General features: G+C 41.3%; 1 protein-coding gene across 1 annotated transcript in view; it reads right to left on the bottom strand.

The window, feature by feature from the left end:
* HAO1 (hydroxyacid oxidase 1) overlaps positions 1-25,082 on the bottom strand; it is a 55,461-nt gene that overhangs the window by 13,865 nt on the left and 16,514 nt on the right. The window contains exons 3-4 of the mRNA XM_037051668.1: positions 15,235-15,490; positions 6,729-6,904 (exon numbers count right to left, since the gene is read on the bottom strand). Coding sequence (XP_036907563.1) covers positions 6,729-6,904; positions 15,235-15,490 — 432 coding nt within the window. The remainder of the gene's footprint in view (positions 1-6,728; positions 6,905-15,234; positions 15,491-25,082) is intronic.

Raw genomic sequence — 25,082 nt, 5'->3', positions numbered from 1 at the left:
GTTTTCCTAGATTCCTAACTGCCTTTTTTCTCTCTTTTCTCCATTTATCATGAGATTTTGGAGTTCTCTTAAGTTCTTGAAACGTTTCAATGATTCTATCTAACCTATTTAAATCACTTTATTTCCTTCTGAAAACAGACCCGGAGCTCTCGGCCTTCCTGCTCTGTGTGCTCTGGTTACTCAGCCTACTGCCACCTGTCACCCTATAGGATTGCTCCAACTCTCCTGGGGTTCAGTCTCTTGTTGTCGAGTTTAGGAATTCATTTGGTTTATGTTCTCATTTAGAGTGCATTCCTTTATAACTTCCTAAAAAAAGAAGCCTACCTTTACAAGTCACTTAAATAACTTCTCTAGTGTTTAAATAGTTGAATTAGGCACAATATTCTCCATTGAAAATCCTTTTCCCTTAGAATCTTGAAGACATCACTCCTTTGTCTTCTAATGGCCATTGTTGTTGATGAGAAGATTAAAGGCCGTTTAACTTCCATTCCTTTGTGAGTAACCTGCTTTATGTTCCTTCTCTCTTTACACACATTTGTGCTCCTGAAATTTCATAAGAGAGGTAATGAGCTGTGTTTGTTTTCAGTGGAATGATGTATGTTAGACAATGCCAGTACTTGGGCTTTGTCAATCTTCAGTAATCCCCCCCCCTCCCCCCCCGTCTCTCTTACTTTTTCATCTGAAGACCTTGTCAGGTAAACCTCGGACATTGTAAAGGNACCTGTCACCCTATAGGATTGCTCCAACTCTCCTGGGGTTCAGTCTCTTGTTGTCGAGTTTAGGAATGCATTTGGTTTATGTTCTCGTTTAGAGTGCATTCCTTTATAACTTCCTAAAAAAAAAGAAGCCTACCTTTACAAGTCACTTAAATAACTTCTCTAGTGTTTAAATAGTTGAATTAGGCACAATATTCTCCAGTGAAAATCCTTTTCCCTTAGAATCTTGAAGACATCACTCCTTTGTCTTCTAATGGCCATTGTTGTTGATGAGAAGATTAAAGGCCGTTTAACTTCCATTCCTTTGTGAGTAACCTGCTTTATGCTCCTTCTCTCTTTACACACATTTTTGCTCCTGAAATTTCATAAGAGAGGTAATGAGCTGTGTTTGTTTTCAGTGGAATGATGTATGTTAGACAATGCCAGTACTTGGGCTTTGTTGATCTTCAGTAATCCGCTCCCCTCNTTTTTCTGAACCCCCCCCCCCCCCCCCCCCCCCCCCCGTCTCTCTTACTTTTTCACCTGAAGACCTTGTCAGGTAAACCTCGGACATTGTAAAGGGATTCCAAGCCTCTCCTTTATTTAACCATCATTTGGCATTTTAGGGAACGCCACTGAAGTCTACTGTTTAATCAATAATTTCATTTTTAATTCCAGCAATGATATTTTTAAAATATTTGTAACTTCTTTTTATATTCTGATTTTAGTTACATGGCACACTTTTCTTATTTAGGTATATTTTCAACTTCTCTTAGTGTACCATTTGGAATTTTTGAATTTATTTTTCTTACTTTATCTCTTTCTTCTAGGATCAGCTTTTCTATAGATTTATCTTGGTCTTTTATGTTTTGATGTTTTGGATATGCCTTGTGATGCTAATTTTTTCATTTATATTTAAGGGAGAAAGACTGGGGACTGCTCCAGGATTCCTGGGCTGTTTCACACATCATTTTAATTCCAATCCTTAGCCTGGAATTCTTTCTCGGAGTGTTGTGTGGGGCAAGACAAAGAACACTAAGTATGGGGCTGTTAGATTGCAAATTCCTCAAGGGTCAGAATGAGGACAGTCTCATGTCATATTGTTAATGTTATCTACCCATAGGTTATCCCAGGCATCCATGCATTTCCATAGAAAGGATGCTAAGCTGCCCACAAAAGGTAAGGGAGGGGGACAGGGTTGCTGGCTGGTGCAATAATTTCACAAAAAAAACCTCTGATGAACCCTTTTGCTTTCAGTCTCCACTTGTCATTCCCCATCCCTGCCACACTTTCAGGTTAGGCACCCAGAGCCTGTCAGTCATCCTGCTGTATATAATTTCCCCTACCTCCTCGCAACTCTCTCCCTTCCGTTTTATTTCTTTAACACGCTTTTTGAAATTTCTCTGCTGTCTGTGCCCCTCAGCTTCCTTTGCTTTGCTGTCATAAGTTTTATGTGTTTGGGGGTTTCCGTACTATAATTTCAGTGGAGTCTTAGGTTTGATAAGAGACTATGTAAGTACTTAGTCCAACATTTTGAACCAGAATCCCAATAGTACACTATTATTTGAAATGTTTAGAAAATGGCCACTAAAGTTACAGCCTTAATAAAGTGCAACAGAACTTTCTCTGATGACATAAATGTTCCAGATCTGCCCAGTTCCACACACAGCAGCCACGAGCCACATACAGCCATGAAGTAATGGAAATGTGGCCGTGTGACAGAGAAACTGGGGTTGTCCTTTTATTTTAATATTGATTCACCTAGCCACATTTGGCAAATGGCTGCTATATTAGACAGATCAGCCTTATTGATTGCCTCAATTTACCTAATAAACTAATTCTAATATATTTTATTTTAATAAAGACATGCCATGTGGTATTTTTAAAAGTCTGGGTATATACATAATAAATCTTAACAAACAATGTAAAATATATTTGAAATTGGTGTAGTCTGCTCTGGTTATCAAGTTGTATATATGATTCCCAAATCTTATATCAAAAGTAAAAAATAAAGTCAAAATATACAAACTGTAAGATTTTATAAACCCCATGACTGGGAATGTATATAATCCTCCAACTTATACTCAGGTAGCTGCACCCTGTGTTTTGAGAAATTGGATATTATCAATAAACAGATTCTACATCGTATAAAAAAGTAACTCTTTAGGCTTAGTAGTCAGGCACATGGATTTGAATCCTTTATCTGCTTATTATATAAGTGGCAAGTTACTTCACTTTGCACATCCTTGTCCTAACCCATAAAATGGGGATAATAACCTATATAAGATTAAGTTGATTGGATTGGTGTGGATTAAGTTAGTTGGATGAGCATTTAGAGTAACATCAGATCAATATTAACTACTATTATCATCCTCACCTGGTGGGGGAAGGATAAATTAAACAGGTGAATAGGTGGAGAAAAATTCACTTGCTGGGTCCTTAAGCAAGTCCGAGTTTGGTTAATAATGGTAAAGTTTCCATCCTCATAAGGATTCAGATTACAAACAGCCTTTCATGTGAAGGAAGTGCTACTTGAATAAGAGTTTATTATCTTCTGTTGTCCAAGTGAATCCCCACCTTTTCTAGGCAGTGCTGGGAATGCAGGCAATGATTTGCTCGGAAGACAGATCGTGAGTGTGTAGCAAAGCAAAGGAAAAAAGAATAATTTGTGAGCAGGTAGGAGCCCCTGTTGTAGCTACGAATGAAACACTGTCCACAGTTTTATAGTTTATATTGACCTAGAGAGAAACTAACGTTGCCTTAATGAGAGGGTCAGAATGTTCTGATTTAGGAGCATATTCATGAATCTTTGATTTCTCACTAATACTCAGAGTGTACTAACTTAGTACTCCACGTTTGTTAATTTGTCAGTCACTATCTTAATTGGCAAATAAAACAAATAGTTGATAAAAATAACAGTTTGCTTTCTTATTAATACATTATATCTATATTTAATCAAAAATATCAAAGTGAAGCCCTGGCTGGTGTAGCTCAGTGGATTGGGCACAGGCCTGTGAAGCAAAAGGTTGCCGGTTAGATTCCTAGTCAGGGCACATGACTGGCCTTGCAGGCCAGGTCCCCAGTAGGGGACACATGAGAGGCAACCACACATTGATGTTTCTCTCCCACTCTTTCTCCTTCCCTTCCCCTCTCTCTAAAAATAAATAAAATATTTAAAAAAATACCAAAGTGAAATGTAAACACTCAAGATTCACACTCAAGCCCTTGAAGTTTTCACCCAGGACTCTGCTGCCTCAGGGAGTTGAGTAAGTAAGTGGGAGGCACAGGGCAGAAGTCTCAAACAGCCTGGGAACATTGGAGTGGATGTTTTTTGAGTGTCTTGAAAATAACTGGATATAGGAAAAAAGCTAGTCAAAGAATAGTTTCTGCAAAACAAAAAGCCACTCTGGAAGTGAGACAACCTAGTTTTAAGAAGTTTTTTAGTTAGAGAAAACGAGAAAGCTCTAAAAAGCATTACGCTTTTGCTCATAAAGCCACTTGTTCATTAGCATGAGTTCTGGCGAAGACCAAATCCTGTCTCAAATACATGTTTGGAGTTTGTGTTAAAGTTTTCCAAGGGCAGAGTTTAACCACAGCAAGAGATTACATCTTGATCTCCAATTTGCATTCATTAAAATGCAATTCTTAAAATGGTGGAAAGGGGGAATATTTCATTGATATCTTGCCAGTTTCCTGTGATTTTCTGTGGCTGCAAACATAACCTGCATCTTTCTGGTAGAAAGAAAATGAGAAAGGACGGGTGGCTCTCATTCAGTCCCTGTGACTTCTGGATGGAGATCTGTGAAACAGCAAGAACTGAATTTCCCAGAACTGACACCACGCCCCATTGCTCCCTCCCCGCCCCCGCCATAGGCTCCCGCCCGCTCCCCCACACTGAGCATGTGCACTCACTTGGTGCAGTTGTTGTCGTAGAAATGACTCTTGTTTGTTAAATAAATGAAATAAATAGTTACAGAGAAACTAGACAATGTAAACTGTATGTGTATAAATAAGCTATTTCCTTTCAGATGCCAAATGTCCCATCTTTCTCTTGGTTTTGAGCTCTCTCTACTTTATAAATTCATATGGTTTCCACTGAGGATTTTACTCAATAAACATTTGGGCTGTCTACTATGTGCAAAACATTATGAAAATATTACAATCAAGTCACACAGTCCATACGGATGAGGAGGAAAGAGACGATGGTGGTGATGTCCCTGGGATAAGGTGACCACAGAATGAAGTTCTAGAAGCCAAAATATTTTTTAACATAATGCATAATTGTAATGTCTGATTCAATAGATTTCCATCATCCCCTGAGGGACAAGATTGTAGAAAATGATACATATTGGGAATCTTAAATTGAAAAGTTAGTTAAAAAGTTAAATAACCTCGTTTTTATATTTGTTCCACACTGTGCATGGGCAAATGTGGGACTATACTAAAACTGTATTCGTCTTTGGTGTTTTTAAGCCAGTTGCCTAAGACACCTCTCTGATGGAAGTGAATGAAATGCTGGCAACTACACCAATTTTCTGATTCAATACAGCCTCTTACTTCCTTCACCTCATGCCTGAGCAACAACCGTTTCCTAAGTGTGACCCCAATTTTGCCACATCCATCCATTCGATCCATTATACAAAGTGTGATTTTTCTAAAATGTTCCTCTGATGAGGTTGCTTCCCTGGTCAAGATCCTTGGTAGTTCTCAGACATCATAAAGTCTCCATTTTCTAATATGGTTTACATGTTTCATTCATTGTTACTCATAACTGCTTTATTTGGCCATGAGTTCAGCCCAAGAGTCATTTGATCTGCTATCACAGCAGAGCTGAAGCATCACCTTTCACTCTAAAATGAAGCCTTTCTTAACCCACCCTTGTAATTGTCCACATTGTAATTGTCCGCGAACAACCACAGACAATACTCTGAGTAGGAGTAAGATACGTGAAACTTCCCTAAAAGTGTCTGTAACACCAGGATATACTCATGAAGTATAATTCTCAGAAACTGAACTAGAATAATGATCAACAAGAAAGAGTGTAATGATAGATTTTTTTAAGTACAGATTAAGACAGATCTGGGTTTGAACATATCTCCTCTACTTGAAAGCTTCACTGGGTCATTCTTTTTTTTATTAGCATCATTTCTGCAAACAGAAGATTAAAAAGATAAAGTCAGAGGCGTGCCTAGAGCTTTACAAATAGGGGCCATGGGATTCACACATATTCAAGGAAACCTATAACAAAGTTTTGATTCTGAATCATTGTTAAGCCTGAGGTAAATTAATAGAATTCTCTCATCCTAGAGTCATTTACTTAGACATTCTATTTAAAATAATATGTTTTGGCAGTTACCTTTTTAACCTTTGAAAACATACAAATATGTTTTCAAAGGCAAGAAACCACATTTGTGGGTGAACACATTCACACTCCAAATCATTAGTCACTGTACCTCCCTGTGGGACTGAATACATGTGGATATGGGGGAAGTAGTCAAGTTCCTTAATACCCATGACTTGATCATTGAGGTTTTTAGTGTCCTAGTCAACTGTTCTTTGCAGGGAGGTGATATGGAATTCACCACACTCTGAAGTCAGCCCCCATCTTTGGTACTGGGAAGGAAGAGGAGAAAAATATCAAGAGGTTCTTAAAATGGGTCTGGTTATCAGAAAACCACCCTTGGAGCTTCTCATCGGCTTGAGAGTCACTACTGCAACTTTCAGCCAAAGCAGGACTTTCTGCCTAGACCTCATTAAGCTCCACAATTTGGTGACAGCTGCAAATAAAGGTAGCAATAACCTCATGCTTGAAACTGGGCAACTTCTGACTTCATGGGAGACCTGCTCTCCTTCAGTGCATTACCTAAGAATGAGGATGCTATCTATTTCCTAACATCATGAGGGAGAATTGAGAGATGGGATGTCTCTTTCGATTTCCATGTTATTCCTGATTATTTACCTTTAACAACATCATGACCATGTCCACAAAGGATCGCAAAACCAGAATGAAGTCAAGTGGAGGAGTAAACAAACCTCTCAAAATGCCTTTGGCGACGATTGGCAGCGAAGTCAGCCCCCTCAGCCACTTAATATCCTCCCAGCTGATGGAGGGGTCTATTGCTCTGGCGACATATACAGCAAATCCACTGTCGTCTCCAAAATCTTCCATAGGGGAAAATGCTAAATCGTTGGTTTCAAAATTTTTCATTCTGAAATAAAGAGGTATATAAGGAGAAACTCCCCAAAGTTAGAGATACCTTTACAGTGACTCATTCTACAGAAAAAGAAAAGTTACCCTTTTCAGAGCAATGGCTGTTCACTCTTCAACCACCCAGAACAGCGATTTTCAACCTTTCTCATCTCCTGGCACACCTAGGCTAATTAGTAGACTTCAACAGGGCACCAAAACCTACATTACATTTTTGCCAATCTGACAAAACTGGATGGCTATTGTTGTGTCGGCTGTTGTCATTTTCCTTAGTTGACAACTTAAAGGAAACCAGGTCAGGGCCTCTGACTAAACGGTCGGGAACTGCGTGTCTGAAAACTCCTGCAGCACGCCAGGGTGGCGCAGCACACTGGTTGAAAATCTCTGATCTACAGGCTGTTTGCATGCATATTTTCCATCTTTGACATAAAATTCCAGGCTAAAATTGGAAAATCTAGTGGACTTCATTGGTCACGTAGAGTTTATTTTTCATCTTAGGCTGTTTTCCTGTAAATAAACCAGTTTCAAAGAAAAATATATGGCCAAGTTCAAATATCTCTATTTTCTTCAGCTAGTTTATGAATATAGATAAGAGATTTGATGCTACTTTCAGCCAGCAATGCATACTAATCACAATGATGAACATTTGCATGGTGCATTACAATTTACATGGGGCTTTCATATACCAGTATTATTGCAATTTCTTAAAATTTTAGAAAATAAAATTGATCCTCTTAATATCCACAGCTTGATCATTGATTCCTGTTTCACATAGAAAAATCTAGAGAAGGCAGCATTTGGGCTCCCCACTGGGTCTCTTTACTCCTAATTATATTCTATTTGTTTAGATCTCAGTTGCATCCTGGCAATTGCATTTGACTTCAGGAAACCTTGCCATGTCCTTGTGAAAAACTCTAGGGGTGATTGGAACTGCAGTAACACCTATTAACTCCTATCTGTCACCCCTGCAGACTTTCTTGCCTACTGTTGTGTAGTCATGGGCACAGGGAGAAGTGGGGTGCTTCTCAGCAGATAAGCTCTCAGCTCCTGCTTTCCCCGCTCCACTTAGTCATTCTCTCTGTGGCTCTCTGCTGCTGATTAGACTCTTCAGTCTTCCCGACCGTCCTGACCAGGGCATGAGCTTTCCTTCATCTCTTTGCCTGTGATTAATTGTACATGTCTGCTTGACTGGGCTAAGGGATGCCTAGATAGCTGGTAAAACATTTCTGAGTGTTTCCGTGAGGATGTTTCTGGCTGAAAATAGAATTTGAATTAGTAGAGCTACTAAAAATGATCACCCCATCATCCGATATGTTAAGCGCCCACCTCAAACAAAAAGGTGAGGGAAAGGCTCATTTGTTCTCTCCACTTCAGCTGGGAGAGCCATCATGTCCTACCCGTGAGCACTGGAGCTACCGGTTGTGAAGCCTTCAGACTCAGACCAGGACTTACCCGATAGGTCCCCCGGTTCTCAGGTTGTCAGGATGAGGCTGGAACTACACTGGTTTTCCTGGGCCTCCAACTTGTAGACTGCAGATCATGAGACTTCTCAGCCTCCACAGTACGTGAGCCGATTTCTCATAATCTCTCTCTTTCTTCCCTTGTTCCCTGTGCAGACACCCGGGCTTCTGCTGCCACTATCTTTGTGTGTACAATTACTTTTAAGGACAGCTCTAGTAAGATATCATTCACATACCATGCAGTTCAAGTAATATTACACACACACACATATATACACATGTATATCCTATTGGTTCTGTTTCTCTGGAGAACCTGGTTAATACAGGCAGCTTCCCTCATTCCTGGAGTTTGAGTCACAACGGATACAGCAGACTTGTAGTACCAGGTATTTTAATGTATAAATACCCCAGCTCCCTCACCCCCAGACAGACTAACTCGAAGATATCTTCCACGTGATTTTGCAGCATTTCCCAGCAGAATTAAGCTTCAGTCGCCCACAGTTGTAGTTGTGTTGATAACACAACCGTCGCTCATGCACCTCTTCCCCATTTCTTCACCAGTATTCTCTTCATCTTCCAAAGGAACCATTGGCACTTAAAGCACTGGCTCTCTCCAGCTGCTCCTACAGAAACCCAAACTTTGGCACAGCTCCACTGAGTGACTGCCCTCCCCTACGTCTAATCTCATTAACGCAGCTTAGACCAGCGTTTCTCTGACTCACCTCCAAGGCTCCGCTGCTGGCTTACTCTGTATACCTGAGGTCTTTTCTCTTTGTCTAAGGTCCTGATATCCTGATTAGATTTTGGCAGTTCCTTAAACTAGGGGGAAAGTCCTTTCTGCCTGCACCTCTGACAACTAGCCTGGTGGGTGGACATCTGGATACACAATGACACCATCCATGTGACTCAGCTGCCTACAAACCTAAATTCAATTCCGAACTTCATTCCTCTGAAAGGCTCTTTGAATGATGGCCATGACCTGGATTCACCTTGCTCTTCTTCATGTTACAAATTACCCTGCTAGCCAATCTTCTCTTTGGGTAAAAAACACAGCTGTATATAGATCTCTGATTCAATTTTAGCTCTTGCTTTCCTTCTACTAGCTCTACCATTGAATATAGAAAGGATCTTGGAGACATAACTGTAACAGTTTTATTTAAGCATAGAATTACAGAGGTACACTATTTTAAAATTATTTTTAAGAGGATCACAGGGTTTCCTTTAATATAAAACTATGTTACATTTTAGTGTACTTTCAGCTAAAGACACTGGTTGGGTAGCTTTGGTGGTATATATCATCATAGGACATGAACATTCACATCCCACCTAATTATTTGAGCCATTGGCAAAGCTTTCACAGTAACAATTAAACAGTAAGCCCGATAGTTTTATGGGTGTAGGTGAACCTTATAGATCATAGAATATTCCAACTCCAGGAGAGTCACACTAGGATCCATACACTTGTTGAGCTTCGGTGTGGATTCTAGCTGCAATGCTTGACTGTCGCTTTTTATCAGACCACTCAGGGGTGTACATTTTACCACAACTGTGGTCTCCCATTGTCATCCTAACCTGAATTAAGCTAACCTTAATATGGTCAATAACCATATCTGCATTATGGAGAACTGTTCTATTACTTAGAAATGACATTAAGTGGTATTAAATTCCAAATTTTTAAGTAACAGTGTTAATCAGTAGAAGGTCTGGTCTGTCTCTTGTGTAGCAAGACCAGAGAGGGGAAAGAAAAACATCTGCCTGTGTCTATAATCCACACAGCACCCCACCCCCCTCCCAAACAAGCTGCAGTGTTTCGGCAGGGGCGGGGTGAAAGGGTGAAATGGATAGGAAAAAACAGAAACATGGATAAAATTATATAAATAACTGTTGTTATTCTTGGACGGTGAAATGCAGATCAACACTTGAATGAATGTTGCCTTACAGAAATTTCAGGGCACAATGAAGCCTTGTTGTTGCTCTAAAACGCTGTTCAAAGCCAGACGCCAAGGAAAAGTTTTCAGATATCTTGACGGAGACCCGCGATGGAGTGTGTTACCAGCGGCTCTGAAGGAAGCCTCCCTGAATGCTATTTTTATCTGAATTATGACACATACACCAAGAAAACACTTAGAGTGGCTTCTGATAACCAAAGCATTCCATTTCGTAAGGAAGGAAAGGGGCAACATCAAAATAATAACATGATTACTTGTGGCTTAATTCTCTGAATCCCAGTCTATGTAATGGCCCAAAGGCAAGGGATACAATTCCTTCTTTGTAAGAAACTCATTGTGCCCTGAATGCTCCTCACATATGCTTTTTAATCTAATATAGAAATTATTTTAGCTTTCAGTCAGCATCATCAAAACAGTAAAAACTACTAAAAGAAAGTTAAAAACTACTGAATCCCCAATAGTAACACTAGTAATAAATATTATGGAGAAATATGTAATGTTGTTTTGCTTTAAGCATTGATAATATGATATTAAAGATAAAGCTCCATGCCTCCATAGTGGGAAATAAATAAAATAAGAATCAGTAGAGCTTGTGGTATCAACACAATGTTAGAGAGACAGATTCATGACATAGGTAGGAATTGGTACATGGGCCACCGGCCTTTAATTCTGGGGTGAAGAAAATGCTTGTATGGAGAACATAGCCCTGCTAATTTCCTCCTCCATGTGGCTGGGCAGTGAGAAGGATGGTTGAAAAAATGGTTTTTAAGTTTGAGGTCAAACCTCAGTTTAACTTCCTACCAGTCATGTTTCATTGGTTAAATCTCATATGATGTAGTGCTGACTCATAATGAGTCAACATTACTTACTGAACACCTACATTGGGCCAGTGTTTTGAATGTTTAGGATATATGTATAAATAAACAGTCAAAACTTCCTGGCCGCATAGGGTTGGCATTCTAGCAACAAGGGACAGAAAATAAATAATAAATATACTCAACAAGTAATTTATGGAGCACGTTAGATCACAGTGCTATGAAAATAAAGAAAAAGAATAGAGCAGAATAAGAGGTGAGTGAGCTAGTGAAAGCTTGACTTGAAAATTGAGATGCGCTGATCAGTCTTGGCCTCACTGAGAAGCTGCCCTGTGGAGGAAATTAGCAGATCAGTGTTATTGTGTAGGCTTCTTGTTGCTGCTGTAACAGATGACCACAAACCTAGCGGCATTAAAATGATGTATTAGGGTACAGTTCTGAGGGTCAGAAACCCACTGTACCGCACTCCAGGTGTGGACAGGGCTGTCTTCCTTTTAGAGGTTCTAGGGCAGAGTCCGTTTCCTTGCCTGTTCCTGCTTCTAGAGGCCACGACCTTCCCTGGCTCCTGATGGTATCACCCCACCCTCCGCTCGATCGTAACATCTGCTTCTCCGACTCTGACACTACTGCCTCCATCAAATGGGGACCCCTTCAATACATTAAATCTATGAGATAATCCAGGACAATCTTCCCATCTCAAAGTCTATTTTGCCTTATAAACTAACATATTCACGGGCTCCAGGAATTAGGACATGGACATCTTTGGGACGTCTTTATTCCATCTAACAGTTATATTGTGGATGTTTTTCTAACTCAAAATTCAGAGGCTATTGGGCCATGTACCAAGTTCACCTTCACAAATACATCTCTCCCCAAAGCCTTTCCAGGATCCCCACATATTATATTGTGTCTCTGTTCTGATCTCTACTCTTTATTTTTATTTTGGTTCCCCAAATAAAGACATGTAGACCCCTCGCTGACATAATAACATAAGAAAAGTGAAGACATTAGTGGTGCATTGATCTGGGGGAAGAATATTACAGGCAGAGGGAAGAACTGGTTCTGACGCGGTAAGGCCCAAGCCAGGCTGGCATGGTGACAGAAGAGAAAGGGAGCCAGTGTGGCTCGGGAGACGGTGTGAAGATGAGGATGCTGGGAGATGAAGTCCGAGAAGTAATGAGGGGCTCAAAAGCCACTTTTATCATTAGACCTGGAAAGACAATGGCAGTCTGATCTTTTTCTGTGTGTGTGATCTGTTCTAGCTGTTGTGACTAATAATTCATTTCAGGACTTCAGGAATCATGTCTCCAAACAGATCACTGAAAGGTAGGTGTCATGATTTACCTTGTACTTAGCCAATGGTTGAAAATTATTTTATTCTCTTTCATCTGCCCTGGCTCTATATCAAATAGCCAAATCTTTTCCAAGGGTACATGAGCCATTCCCGTGGAGTACGGAGAAAGAAAAGGCCCCTGCCTCAAAGCCTCTGGAATCGGTCTAATGAACTGGCTTCATTCCTTGCTTCTTCCATGAGCAGATGAGAACTCCCCCCGCCCTCCACTCAGTTTCGGGAACCTCCATGCCACTCAGACCGTATACACGTACATGTGTTTTGCATATAGACCAAGCAGCAACTACCAAACTCCTGAACTCTGGCTGGTCCGGGGTGCCAGGAGTCCGAACCCTCCCCCACCCCGGCAGAGGAAGTAGCAAGAGCTGGAAGGAGCCACAGCTTTACAGACTCATTCTCCCCTGGATTTCCTGCCTCCCTTGCCTGCCAAACCTCACTTCTGAAAAGCCCAGCTTCACCTTCTATGAGTCAGGTCAGTCACAGAAAAGAAACCCGATTTCCTATCAGGCTGTAACAGATGAGCCTTTTGGTTGTATGTGGCCTCAGGCGGAAGCCTGGGTCTCCCATTAGTGTGCTCTGCCTTCGGCCCCTGAATGTGGACTGCAGGGAAGCTGACCAGAGGTGCTGGCCCACCCCGAAGTCCACTAGGAAGAACAAGGCCAGCGGGCGCTCCAGGGGGTACGGGAACTGGGCTGTGGGGCGTTTCCTGTGTTCCCAGTAATCTGGACGTATTGCTCATTATTTGATCATCTTCAGACAGATGTGACAAGCTGCTGAGCCCGGGCCACTCCTGCACACATGGACAACTGAAAAGGGCCTTTGTCTCATGGCCTTTCGTGTCATCTGGGCGGGAGCCCGGGAGCAAAGGCAAAGGGGAAAAAGCAAATCAAGCTTCCGCTCCTGACTGAGTGGCCCTGGCACCAGAGGAGCGAGACATGGCAGCCAGAAGTAACAACTGTGTCATCTCCCCCATCCAAGTAGATACCACTGTGAAGACATTTTGTTATCCAGAGCAAGAAAGTGTTTCTTAAGCTGCAAAAATAATCCTACTGTTGTTGTTATTGTTGTTAGTAGTATTATCAACAGGAAGGGGGGAAATAGCAGATTCCAAAGGAAAATAACGTTTCCTGTCAGAAACCTAGAGCAAGAAACTAATTATTTTAGAAAATCTAAAAAATAAGGTAATCAAAATAGAGAAATGATGTGAATGCAGATCTCATATTAGGGAAGTTTGAAGCCATCTAATTTCTGATGATTTGGGAGGGGGGAGTAGGTAGAAATAGGTCAGGGACCCTTGGCTTTTATTTTCTTAGAAACATAGTGTGTTTGGATAACTCTGTATCTGGGATGCAGGACACAGGTCTGACCAGGAGAGCACTTTCTCTTTCTAGCATTGGCCACTGAAGCTACTACGTGCAGAAACGTTACCCTAAACCTGCCTGGAGGTAGACAACTTCACACAGCTAGTTTACATACGTCTCAACAGCAAGATATCATGCACAATAGTTCATGCCCGAATAGGTGCATACTCAGCAGGGCTGCACGACAGTTACGTGACACACAGAACTGTACGCAGACTTACGTGCTAGTTGAGATGCATCCTATTTTATAACATCTGTGGAGTTGCTAACTTCCAGCAACTTCTTGTCCTTACGTGGAATGCTGGTTTGGTTTTGATTCTTCCAGATTTTGGATTTTTTAGAAGGGTTAAATTTCAGCATAGGCAGAGTAACAACAGCCCAGGTAAAATGAGGTCCAGGATCCAAAGAAGTCACCCCTCATTTCACGTACTCCCATACAGGCTTTGAAATCTCACCATTGAAGTGTCTTCCATTAAAACTAAGATTTTTATTCCTGTTCAAATGCATTTAGCCTGGAAGGTTATCAGTCACAGATTAGTATGAAAAGGCTTAGGGAAGTTTTTGTTGGGAAATGGGGGAAGGAAAAAACAAAAGGGAAAATAGGTCTGCACCTTAGGGATGCTGGGGTCTTACTCAGGACACTCCACTGAACTCCCAGTATAACTAAAGATGGTTCTCATCCTGCATTATTACAGGAAAAAGGACAGTTCCTTGCCAGTGGACAAGCTGAATGACCTATTAAAGTCATCATTGGTCAGTTACAGATTGATTGGCACATTGTTTATGCTAAGATGGCTAAGTGAGTGAATGAATGGATGGATAAATGAATGAGCCAGTGAACAAATGACTTCATGTTCATCTACAGTTAGAGAGGGGTATTGCTCGAAGTAGTTGATGAGAGGTCACGCATGCAGCTTCTTTCATCTCCACTCTTTAATTCTTCTTCAACCTTCCTATCCATAGTTGTCCCCCACACAACAAAGTATAAAACTATTGCCTGGGCTGTGTTAAATATCTTGTATCCACATGGCAATTCACACTTTCCAAAGCTTTTAATTCACTATGGTGCATGAATTTCTTTGACCTTTTTAAGTATAAGGGCAATTTCTATCTCTCCTTTATTTAACTCAAGGACATGACACCCACAAAAGGGGTGTGATGTGCTGGAAATTACATGGATATTTGGCAATGAGACTATCTCTAGAATCCAGACCTTGTCATTCCTAGATAAGATCCCTCTCAGTCACACTTTGGGACCAACCTTCTGGGAAAAAACGAATGCCCTAGGCCACACACTTGGAAAGTGGAGAAAACCTTTGGAGCTGGCTCATGACAAGAGCAGAGAGAATCAGAAAGCCATCTCAGGGGCCCAGGAAACCAGAGACCCGTGGTTACCTGAGTTGGGGAGGCAGCTTGAACCTGTTACGCACATCATCAAAGCGGTTGCCCAGGTAGGGGGTGTCTACTGTCACAAATATGGCCTTGTAGCCCATCCGTTCAGCCCGCTGCACTAGCTGCTTGGTGACTTCACGGTCCTTGTAGATGTACAGTTGCAGCCAGCGAAGAGTCTCACGACCAGCCTTGGCCACATCTTCAATTGAGGAGGTGGACCAAGAACTCAGCATCATGCCAGTTCCCAGGGACCTACAGGCTGAGGGAGAAGGGGGGAGATCAAGACAAGCCTAGCATTTTCCCATAACAAAGACTTCTGCTGTAGCTCAAGGCTAAAGACACATACAAGGGCAATTTGGCAATAAGGAGTCATATCTTTAAACAGTTAAAAATAGCATTCCCTTCCACACTCTGTAAATTGATCTTGAAGACAAAATAAGTCAATTAGTCAAAGGTGTGCCACATGTAAGGTGAAAAAATTGGGAACCACCCGAGTATCCAGCCTTAGGGGATTGGATAAAATACAGTTTATATATAAAATAAAGTGTACATTCCATTAAATATAACTTTTTTGTGATGGTTAATTTTGTATCAACTTCCCTAGCTCATGGTAGCCAAGTGTTAGCTCAAACTTGTCTGGATGTTGCTTTGAACTTATTTTTTAAATGAGATTAACATTGGAATCAGTAGACTTTGAGATTACTCTCTTTATGTGAATGGGCTTCATCCACTCAGTCAAAGGCCTTAAGGAAAAGACTGACCTTCCCAGAGAAAGAGGGACTTCTGTGAGTGGCCTTTCTTAGACTCAAACTGCAGCATCTACTGGCAAGATTTTGTACTTGCCTGACTTCACAATTGTACGAGCCAGTTCCTTAGATAGATAGATACCACTACATAGTTTTAACCTTTACACTTTAAAATTTTATCTTGAAAAATTTTGTTCAAGGTATGTTCTACCATTTGTTGCCTTTTAAAACTTTATAAAATAAGTATGCTAAACATCTCAAGTAAACAGCCGTTTTCCCCCATCCTTTTGAGCAAGGTATGAAAACAATGGATGAATAATAAAAAAAATTAGAGAGAATCCTCTAACCACTTGTCTTAGAGAACTTGAAAGAACCTGGATAATAATCTTTCCTCCAAAAATAGGTGGTACAGTTGGGGTCAGCCTTGGTAGAGGGAGAAATTGATATAATGCTTCTATGCAAAGACTTAAATAATAAACATAGAGACTATATGACCCTGGGTCATTTGACTGCACTGTGTGCCCACCATACATCAAAGAGAGAGCAAAGTAGCTGTCCAAGTGACACATAGAGTGTTGATGAGAATCAAGTGACATGCTGCTGAAAAAGCAACTTTAAGAGGTTAAAAAGCATCCACGTTTCTCCAACTTTAGTGAACACCCTTGGAGTGTTTATGAAAACACAGAGAGCAGAACCCACCCCGCCCCCCGCGTTTCTGACTCAGCAGATCTGAGACGGGGCCCGAGAACTCGCCTTTGTACCCAGCTCCAGGTGATGCTGTTGTTGCTAGTCCTGGACCACAGTTTGACATCTACTATTTGCATCAACATTCAATAGCAAAACTCTGAATTCAGATGACCATAAAATGAATTTGGGTTTTGATAAATGTTAATTTTCCTATGCCTTTGAAGGTGTTTTTGGTTTTTATATCCCTGTTCTTCAGGCCATAGGCTAGATAAAGAAGATCTGAGCTATGGATTATATCTTCTATGTATCACTAATCTGTTCCCTCCAAGTGCTCCTTTGATAATTTCTCCTGTAGGGACTCATGGCTTATGAAATGTTGCCCCAAACCCCACATTTTATTCAGCACTAATACAGATGCACATTGGGACTACTGTGTGATTTTCATTAAGATCTGTAAATATGAAGAAGAGCTCAGGGCATCCACTGTTGTTCGGAAGGAACACCAGGGGGCATTGGTGCTTTGAGCCAGAATCCCCTAAGTATCAATTTCCCAGAGATGTTATGTCCTGAAGAGGATGTTACATTAAAAAAGTCACACAGAGATGGGCCACAGAGTGGGAGAACCCAGCACATCTGACCACTCCCCCAGAGCAAGGATCTTTCTAGAACCCCTAGATGCCCCGAAGACTCCCCTATCCAAGCACGGATAGATGCATTCCCCCAATCCGTCAGGGTCATGACAACCGAGAAAGCAGGTTTGCCATGTGCCCAGAGGACACTGCCACACTGCCAGCCCTGGAAAGGCATGGAAATGGAAACGGGTGGCTAAGGCCTATCGCACACTCTAGGAGCAGAGTGGCTACACAAAATGGGCCAGCTAAAACGAGCACCGAATGACAGGGCACCACTTTGCATTTTGCACAGAGGCATCAGCAGCTCTGCCAAACCTGCAAAAAGATCTTTAACTTATAAGAAGTATCTGCAGACTTTCCATACAGATCATTAAAATACTACAAACCAATACATCAAAAATATTGACATCACCTGAACCATGACCCATGCACATCAGTGCTCACAAACAATTTGTCCAAAATCTCTTGTGAGATATGTCCAGGTAAAGCCAAGGCCGGTCCAAGCGTCCATTTTCTGAGTCTATCAGCTGAAGTGCTAATGGCTCCCAACGTTATTGATACTAACTCTGTGTTTTCCGATGATTAAATCATCAGAGCTGAAAGTTTGAATTGGGGCTCCCCCAAATTCTAAGTTGCCAGTTGTTTCCAGTTGTAGACATTCAGCAAATATTTGGTGATTTGATGAATTTAATGAGACTCTCTCCCTGGATGCTGGAGGAATATCAGAGTCTGCACTGACGTATTATGAAATGAGGCTAAGATACTACTCCCAGAAGAGAATAGGAGCGAAACTTAGAAGCACCCACACTCTTTGGGACATATAATACTCATCACTGTGATTGCCATTTACTTGTGATTATTTGCTGTGATCATGGGAAATTATTGATGAATTACATCCATTGTTTTCAACACAGCTTCATGTTAGAATGAAATAAGGGAGCCTGAGGTTTTGTAAGAACCATTCAGAGAGACTATCATAAATTCACCTGGTTCCACTAGGGATAGATCTGGGATTAAGTTGGTACGTACCAGAACGCTGGTACATAACAACATAACATTGGTACATAACAATGCTGCTTGTGCAAATGCTGAAATAGTTCCATTCTAATTGGTAAGTAACCATGGGTCTAAAGTAAATAATTCCCCTTCTGAGTCCCTTCAATGTGCCATCACTCCACTCTCTTGGCAAGGAATCCTGGCTCCCTCCCCCAATCCAGCAATTTAAAGGTTAATGCCTGGAAGAGCTGGGGGCATCCAGAGCCCTGTGAGAGGTCTAGAAATGGCATCTGAGACCCTCAAATGACCTAGCACAGTCAGACTTTGTTAAGAAGCTCTGATGAGAGTTATGCTAGTCTAGTCATTGTGCTTGAAAGCACAATGTTTTTGAAATCTGTTTTCTCTCCCCAATTCATTTTCCACAATGAAACACTGACCTGCAGCTCTGAAAAGCAGCAACTTCCAGATTTTATTTTACAAAGGGCAGGGGTCAGCTTGCATCTAGAGAGCCCTGTTTCCAACTTCTGGGTCAGTAACAGAAGACTGCGGTGCAAGTTGCATTTTTGCAACTCCTGGGAAAATGGAAATGACCTCTGAGGAGACAGTGCTAGAAAGGCCAGGCCTGCTCATGACAAAGGTCCATAGTGTGAGCCCAAGTCTGAGAACCTTGGCTAACACACCTAGGAGGCGACGCCATCAAGTAAACACTGATTCCCCACGACAGGAGGCTACTCCCTTACTTCCACTCACCCCCTTTCATGATCCCTAACATATATCTTCAAGGATGGACACTTGAACTTTTAATGCTCTAAGTCAGCAGTTTTCAACCTTCACCTCATGGCACACATCAACCAATGACTAAGATTTTTCAGCACACCAAAAAACATATTTTTTGCCAATCTGACAAAAAATAGGTATAATTTTGATTCATCCACACCAGATGGCCATTGTTGTGTTAGGTGTTGTCATTTTTTATTCAACAATCTAAGGGGAAATAAGTCAGAAATAAGCCTCTAAATAGTCAGGTATTACATGTTCTGAAAATACTTATGGCACGTTGGCTAAAAATCGCTGCTTTAGATGATATATTCAGACTATTTATATTTGACATCTCTTTCTCTTTTTTATTTAGAGGTAACATTAATACATTATACCACTGATATTTTAAAATGCTTTAACACACACACGTACTAAAAGAAACATGAGTAAGTTCTCAGGCATTGCGGCATCAAAGACAATGCCATATGTATAACCCAGGAAATAATATCTGCATCTCAGAACGACAACAGGACATAGTGTGTTGAGGGTCGGAAGGCCTGTGCTACTACAGCCCCAGCCCTGCCACCCACAACACACAGTTCAGCTTCAAGTGCGGAGCTGCCCTGCCCACTCAGAGGATCACTGGATCGTACACTGAAGCAATGTTTGTGAACATTTTCTGGGTAAACTCTAACATCATACAATTGTTAAAGGTTAAGTGAGAGAATACCTAACATTATTTGGGAAAAGAAGTTTTACATAGCTTTTTAAATTTTCCTCATTTTGCCAAGACCTGGGTTTCCTAACATCATTACTCATAATCTCCATGCTCAGCTTTCCTCTGCAATGCTGTCGATGCTCAAGACACCCATTCCCATTTTCTCTTGCACATAAGGTATAAAGTGTGCATAACCCTAAGGAAGAAAATGATTGAAGGACAGAGGAATTATCTCCAGGCCAAGGAACTCCCTGCTAGGTCCTCTGTAGGATGAGAATATCAACGGAGATGATTCCTACACTCCCAGGGTACACTTCACTTTGAAAAGCCAGGAGNCTAACATATATCTTCAAGGATGGACACTTGAACTTTTAATGCTCTAAGTCAGCAGTTTTCAACCTTCACCTCATGGCACACATCAACCAATGACTAAGATTTTTCAGCACACCAAAAAACATATTTTTTGCCAATCTGACAAAAAATAGGTATAATTTTGATTCATCCACACCAGATGGCCATTGTTGTGTTAGGTGTTGTCATTTTTTATTCAACAATCTAAGGGGAAATAAGTCAGAAATAAGCCTCTAAATAGTCAGGTATTACATGTTCTGAAAATACTTGTGGCACGTTGGCTAAAAATCGCTGCTCTAGATGATATATTCAGACTATTTATATTTGACATCTCTTTCTCTTTTTTATTTAGAGGTAACATTAATACATTATACCACTGATATTTTAAAATGCTTTAACACACACACACGCACTAAAAGAAACATGAGTAAGTTCTCAGGCATTGCGGCATCAAAGACAATGCCATACGTATAACCTAGGAAATAATATCTGCATCTCAGAACGACAACAGGACATAGTGTGTTGAGGTGTCGGAAGGCCTGTGCTACTACAGCCCCAGCCCTGCCACCCACAACACACAGTTCAGCTTCAAGTGCGGGGCTGCCCTGCCCACTCAGAGGATCGCTGGATCGTACACTGAGGCAATGTTTGTGAACATTTTCTGGGTAAACTCTAACATCATACAATTGTTAAAGGTTAAGTGAGAGAATACCTAACATTATTTGGGAAAAGACGTTTTACATAGCTTTTTAAATTTTCCTCATTTTGCCAAGACCTGGGTTTCCTAACATCATTATTCATAATCTCCATGCTCAGCTTTCCTCTGCAATGCTGTCGATGCTCAAGACACCCATTCCCATTTTCTCTTGCACATAAGGTATAAAGTGTGCATGACCCTAAGGAAGAAAATGATTGAAGGACAGAGGAATTTTCTCCAGGCCAAGGAACTCCCTGCTAGGTCCTCTGTAGGATGAAAATATCAACGGAGATGATTCCTACACTCCCAGGGTACACTTCACTTTGAAAAGTCAGGAGCGAACAACAGCAAATAATCTGAGAGATGCAGCAGAAATACACTCCTGCCCCACCCCCCACCCTGAGCTCTAATTGGTCTACAGATTCCATGGGGGGAACAGCAAGCAGATCTAAAGGGCTGTCAGTGTTTGCTTAGTCCAGCTGTCAAACAGTAACACTTGGAAGAAAATAATTAAGTTTTCACTCTATTCTCTTGTTTCTCTACTCTTTCATTTCCCTGCTGGGGCACTTGCACTTCACAGGTGTTGGGGACAGTGACACCACAGACCCAAGGGCAAGTGCGGCAGAAGGCAATGGTGAAACCGGTGCTGCGTGTGGTTTTCTTTTCTTACTCTCCTTTTTTTCCTTTTGTCTCACTTTGAAAACCCTATGGGCAGAGTCCAGAATGAAGCGAGAGAGAGCACTGAAAAATGAGAACCCCAGGTCACAAAGCACTCAATCGGTTACTGGGGAAGAGCAGAGGACAAGTAAGCCATTGGCACACGCCTGCAGGAGCTAAGCAGGGCTGTTGAGGATGGGACATTGCAGACGTCACTCACTCATTCATAGGGTCTCAGGAGTTGGAGATGACTCAGTAGCAGCTAACACACATTCTGCCATTTGCAATACAGCTGTAAGTATAATTACATGGAAAAAATGTGATCAATGTCATTGTTAACGCTCACCCATGACCCCGATCGTCTCACCACCCTGAAACAGGCTATGCGCTAGTGGAAAATGTTGGTGCATTCTGTTTAGCAGAACAAAAGTTACCCTCAGACCCACTCACACTAAAGTTTCTTATTAGAGTTACATCACATGCCCTAGGGTGGGAAATGCTACAAGGGTCTCCCATGAGCTGGCAGAAGACTGAGCTGGCATGAGCTGGCCCAAACTACCATTCATTAGAGAGTTCCTCAATTTCCTACGCTATGGAACTTGAAATCTGCTACAGAGGTTTCTATCAACTCATGTTAGATACAAATGCAGCCACCTCTGTGGTTGATGCAAATCCTAAACTCCAGTGTACCGTGATTGAAATGGACTAGAGCTTTGTAAAGCGGCATGAGCTGGTAGAATCTTTCCTATGACTAAGAAATGCAATGTGCTTCTAGATTTTGGTAGGGTTTTGCTTTACCTCAGGCCTTAATGAAAATGTTTACTTCTGATCCAGATAATCTGGATGTGGAGGAGAGAAGACAGGAAATCTATTAAGGACTTAAGTTTAGGGGGCTGGACACTAAGCTTACCTGTCCCGGTTCTTTGAAAACCACTTTGTACACATCTATCTCATTTATCTAGAGTCTGCTTCTTCCTTCCTGCTGCATTTTAGGCAGCTGACCTGAAATCAGCTGGCTCTCCGAAGATCTCAGAGAGTCTTCAAATGGGAGGGCCATTCATTCTACATTTAACACTGTTTCATCTTTGAGGGTTTGAATTACGCCTTTAGTCAGGAAGCACCAGGAACTTTCATTTCAGACTCTTTCCAGTGCTTCTCACGCTTGGACGTGCGTAGGAATCACATGGGGATGTTGATAACATTCAGATTCTGACACAGTAGGTCTCGGAGGGGCCTTGAGAGTCTGTATTTCTAACAAGCTCCCCGGTGATATTCTCGCTTTTGTTTGTGGAGGATACTCTGAGAACAAAGTAGATATTTTCATTCACAAGGCTTCATCCAAGTTAATGGGAGGTACCTGATGGTCCAGGAAAAGATAGGACCTTACAGAAAAAGGTGGGAGAAATGTGTGGGTGGCAGTAGTGGAGACCATGGCTGGTGCGTGGCTTTTTAATCACCAGTCACATCTTGCTGATGATTGTGTCTTTTCTCTCCACTGATGTCCCTACGGAGGGAGGCACAGATACATGTGCCACACTTTCTTAAGCATTCATCTCTCATTCGTTTTAAAGTCAAGGTATTAAATTGCACTATAGTAACAGCCCTTCAGCATACTTACCCATCATCAGATGTATTTTATAAACTTGCTTATCTAGGATTAGCCCAGTTTCATAGCTTTCAGATTAGAAGCAAAAATAAGTGACAAAAAAAGTAAAATGGCAGAAGATGAGAAAGAAGAGAGAGGTTACTCAAAGCTGAGAAGGCACAACTGACCCATTGTAAAATTGCTTCCAAATGTTTGATGTCAGGTTTACACACATAAAGAAGATGCTGAGTCATCAAGTAAAACTAAAGTTTGCCATGCTATGATTGATGAGGAGGGGAGCTGTGATACATTTGAGGATGATGCTCACCCACGGCCACGATGACAACAACAAAGAAAGGCAAATATAAAACCTTAGGTATCGACGGGAGTAATTGTCCATAACGTGGACCATCAATTCATGTGGGACAACCACACACCCAGATTAGGGCAGAACAACAAAGCAATGGGCTACTTTTGGTCCCAATGATTCTTTTGAAAACAGCTCTTATTTATGGGAAAGGTGAGTTAAGTTTCCCAAATTATGTGTCTGAAGGAAAGAGGGTAATATCATCAAAGGGCCTCAAGTTTTTTTAAAGTACATTTGATTAAAAAGCTCCTGCAAAATTTAGTCATCAAAACAGCTGTGCTGAAATTTTGTTAAGAAAACGCACTTTGTCATCTGCACAGGAAGTCGTTGTGTAATGGTGGAAATATGCAATGACAAAGTACCAAGGGGTTGTGTGGTTCCCCACTCAGGGTCTGACACACTATCGTGTTTGCATCAAGGTGCACACTCACATCCACCGAGTGTATCAACTTTTCTTTGCCCAGGAACTACCATTACACAGGTTTGTTAAAGACACAATTAACATTGTTCTATGAATGTCTAAAATTACCATCGAGATAGTGTAGAGAAAGAATGCTCTGAAGTTAGTCTCTAAGAAAAGAACAAAACTTCCACTATAATTATGCTTGCAACACTTTGAAGTGGTCAAGCAAATCTTAATTTACCATGTAGGAAGTCAAATTAAACACTGCCAAGAACGGCCAGGAAACCCAATTTCATCTTTCCTGTGCCTCCATCACAGTCCGTTGTCTGAGTTCGGGCAGTAAAGTCACGAGTGACCCCTCTGTCACTACACGGTGAGAATTCTTTTTCACTGTATGGAACTATTGTTGAGGAAAAGTTAGTCCCAATGACAACTTAGCCCCCTCCGTCTCTGCTTCCTCTTCATCTCTGCACAGAACTCTGCCACAGAATAAAACATTAGCTGTATTGCACTGATTCCCAGGTTATTACTCCCTCATTGTATCGACTTGTCAGGGTTGGGCATAGCTGGCAGATGGAGACCACACCATAATAAGATGCCATTTCACAACTGTTGTGGGGAGTATCCACCCTGAACACGACGACGTCCAGCACCTCCCTCAGCTGAACAGCCCCTGTGTTGGGATCCACAGATGAGCCTCCCACTTCCCAAAGTCATGCTTTCTCACCAGGCACACTAATAATACCGGAAGAAGCACTTTTAGCCTCACCAGAAAGCTGCCCAATAGCTCAAGCTAGGGTGCAACATCTTCAAAGTCACATCTCGTGACATCGGTCTTTAACATTGCTAAAGTCTAATTTTTAATAGCTATTTAAACCCTGAGCCCATAATTTTTGAAAAAATTTAGATGCTAATTATACACTGTATGTACATAGTATATATGCATAATACATAAATGAGTCTATAGTCTTTTAATATATACATGTACGTGTGTGTATATGCAACATGTGTGTGCAGAAGGAGCGTTCCACTGACTTTTGATTGCTGGCAAAAAAAGCTCAAAACATAAATCAGCTGAAGTAATTTAAAAATGAAGATGAGAAAAGGTGTGAACTGGTGTTCTTTAATACAATATTGCAGAGGTGTCTCCTGTCCAATGTTTAACTGATGTAATCTGGACAAAGTTTTCTCCATGAGTCTTCCTTTCTTTTTTTTCTCAGTAAAAATTGATAAAAAAGAACAAAGACAAATAG

The sequence above is a fragment of the Sturnira hondurensis genome, unplaced genomic scaffold (genome assembly GCF_014824575.4).
Source record: "Sturnira hondurensis isolate 20B ecotype Veracruz unplaced genomic scaffold, ASM1482457v3 Scaffold0007401, whole genome shotgun sequence".
Taxonomy (NCBI): Eukaryota; Metazoa; Chordata; class Mammalia; order Chiroptera; family Phyllostomidae; genus Sturnira; species Sturnira hondurensis.
Note: the sequence above shows the minus strand (reverse complement) of the source record. Positions and strands in the feature narration are given on the sequence as shown.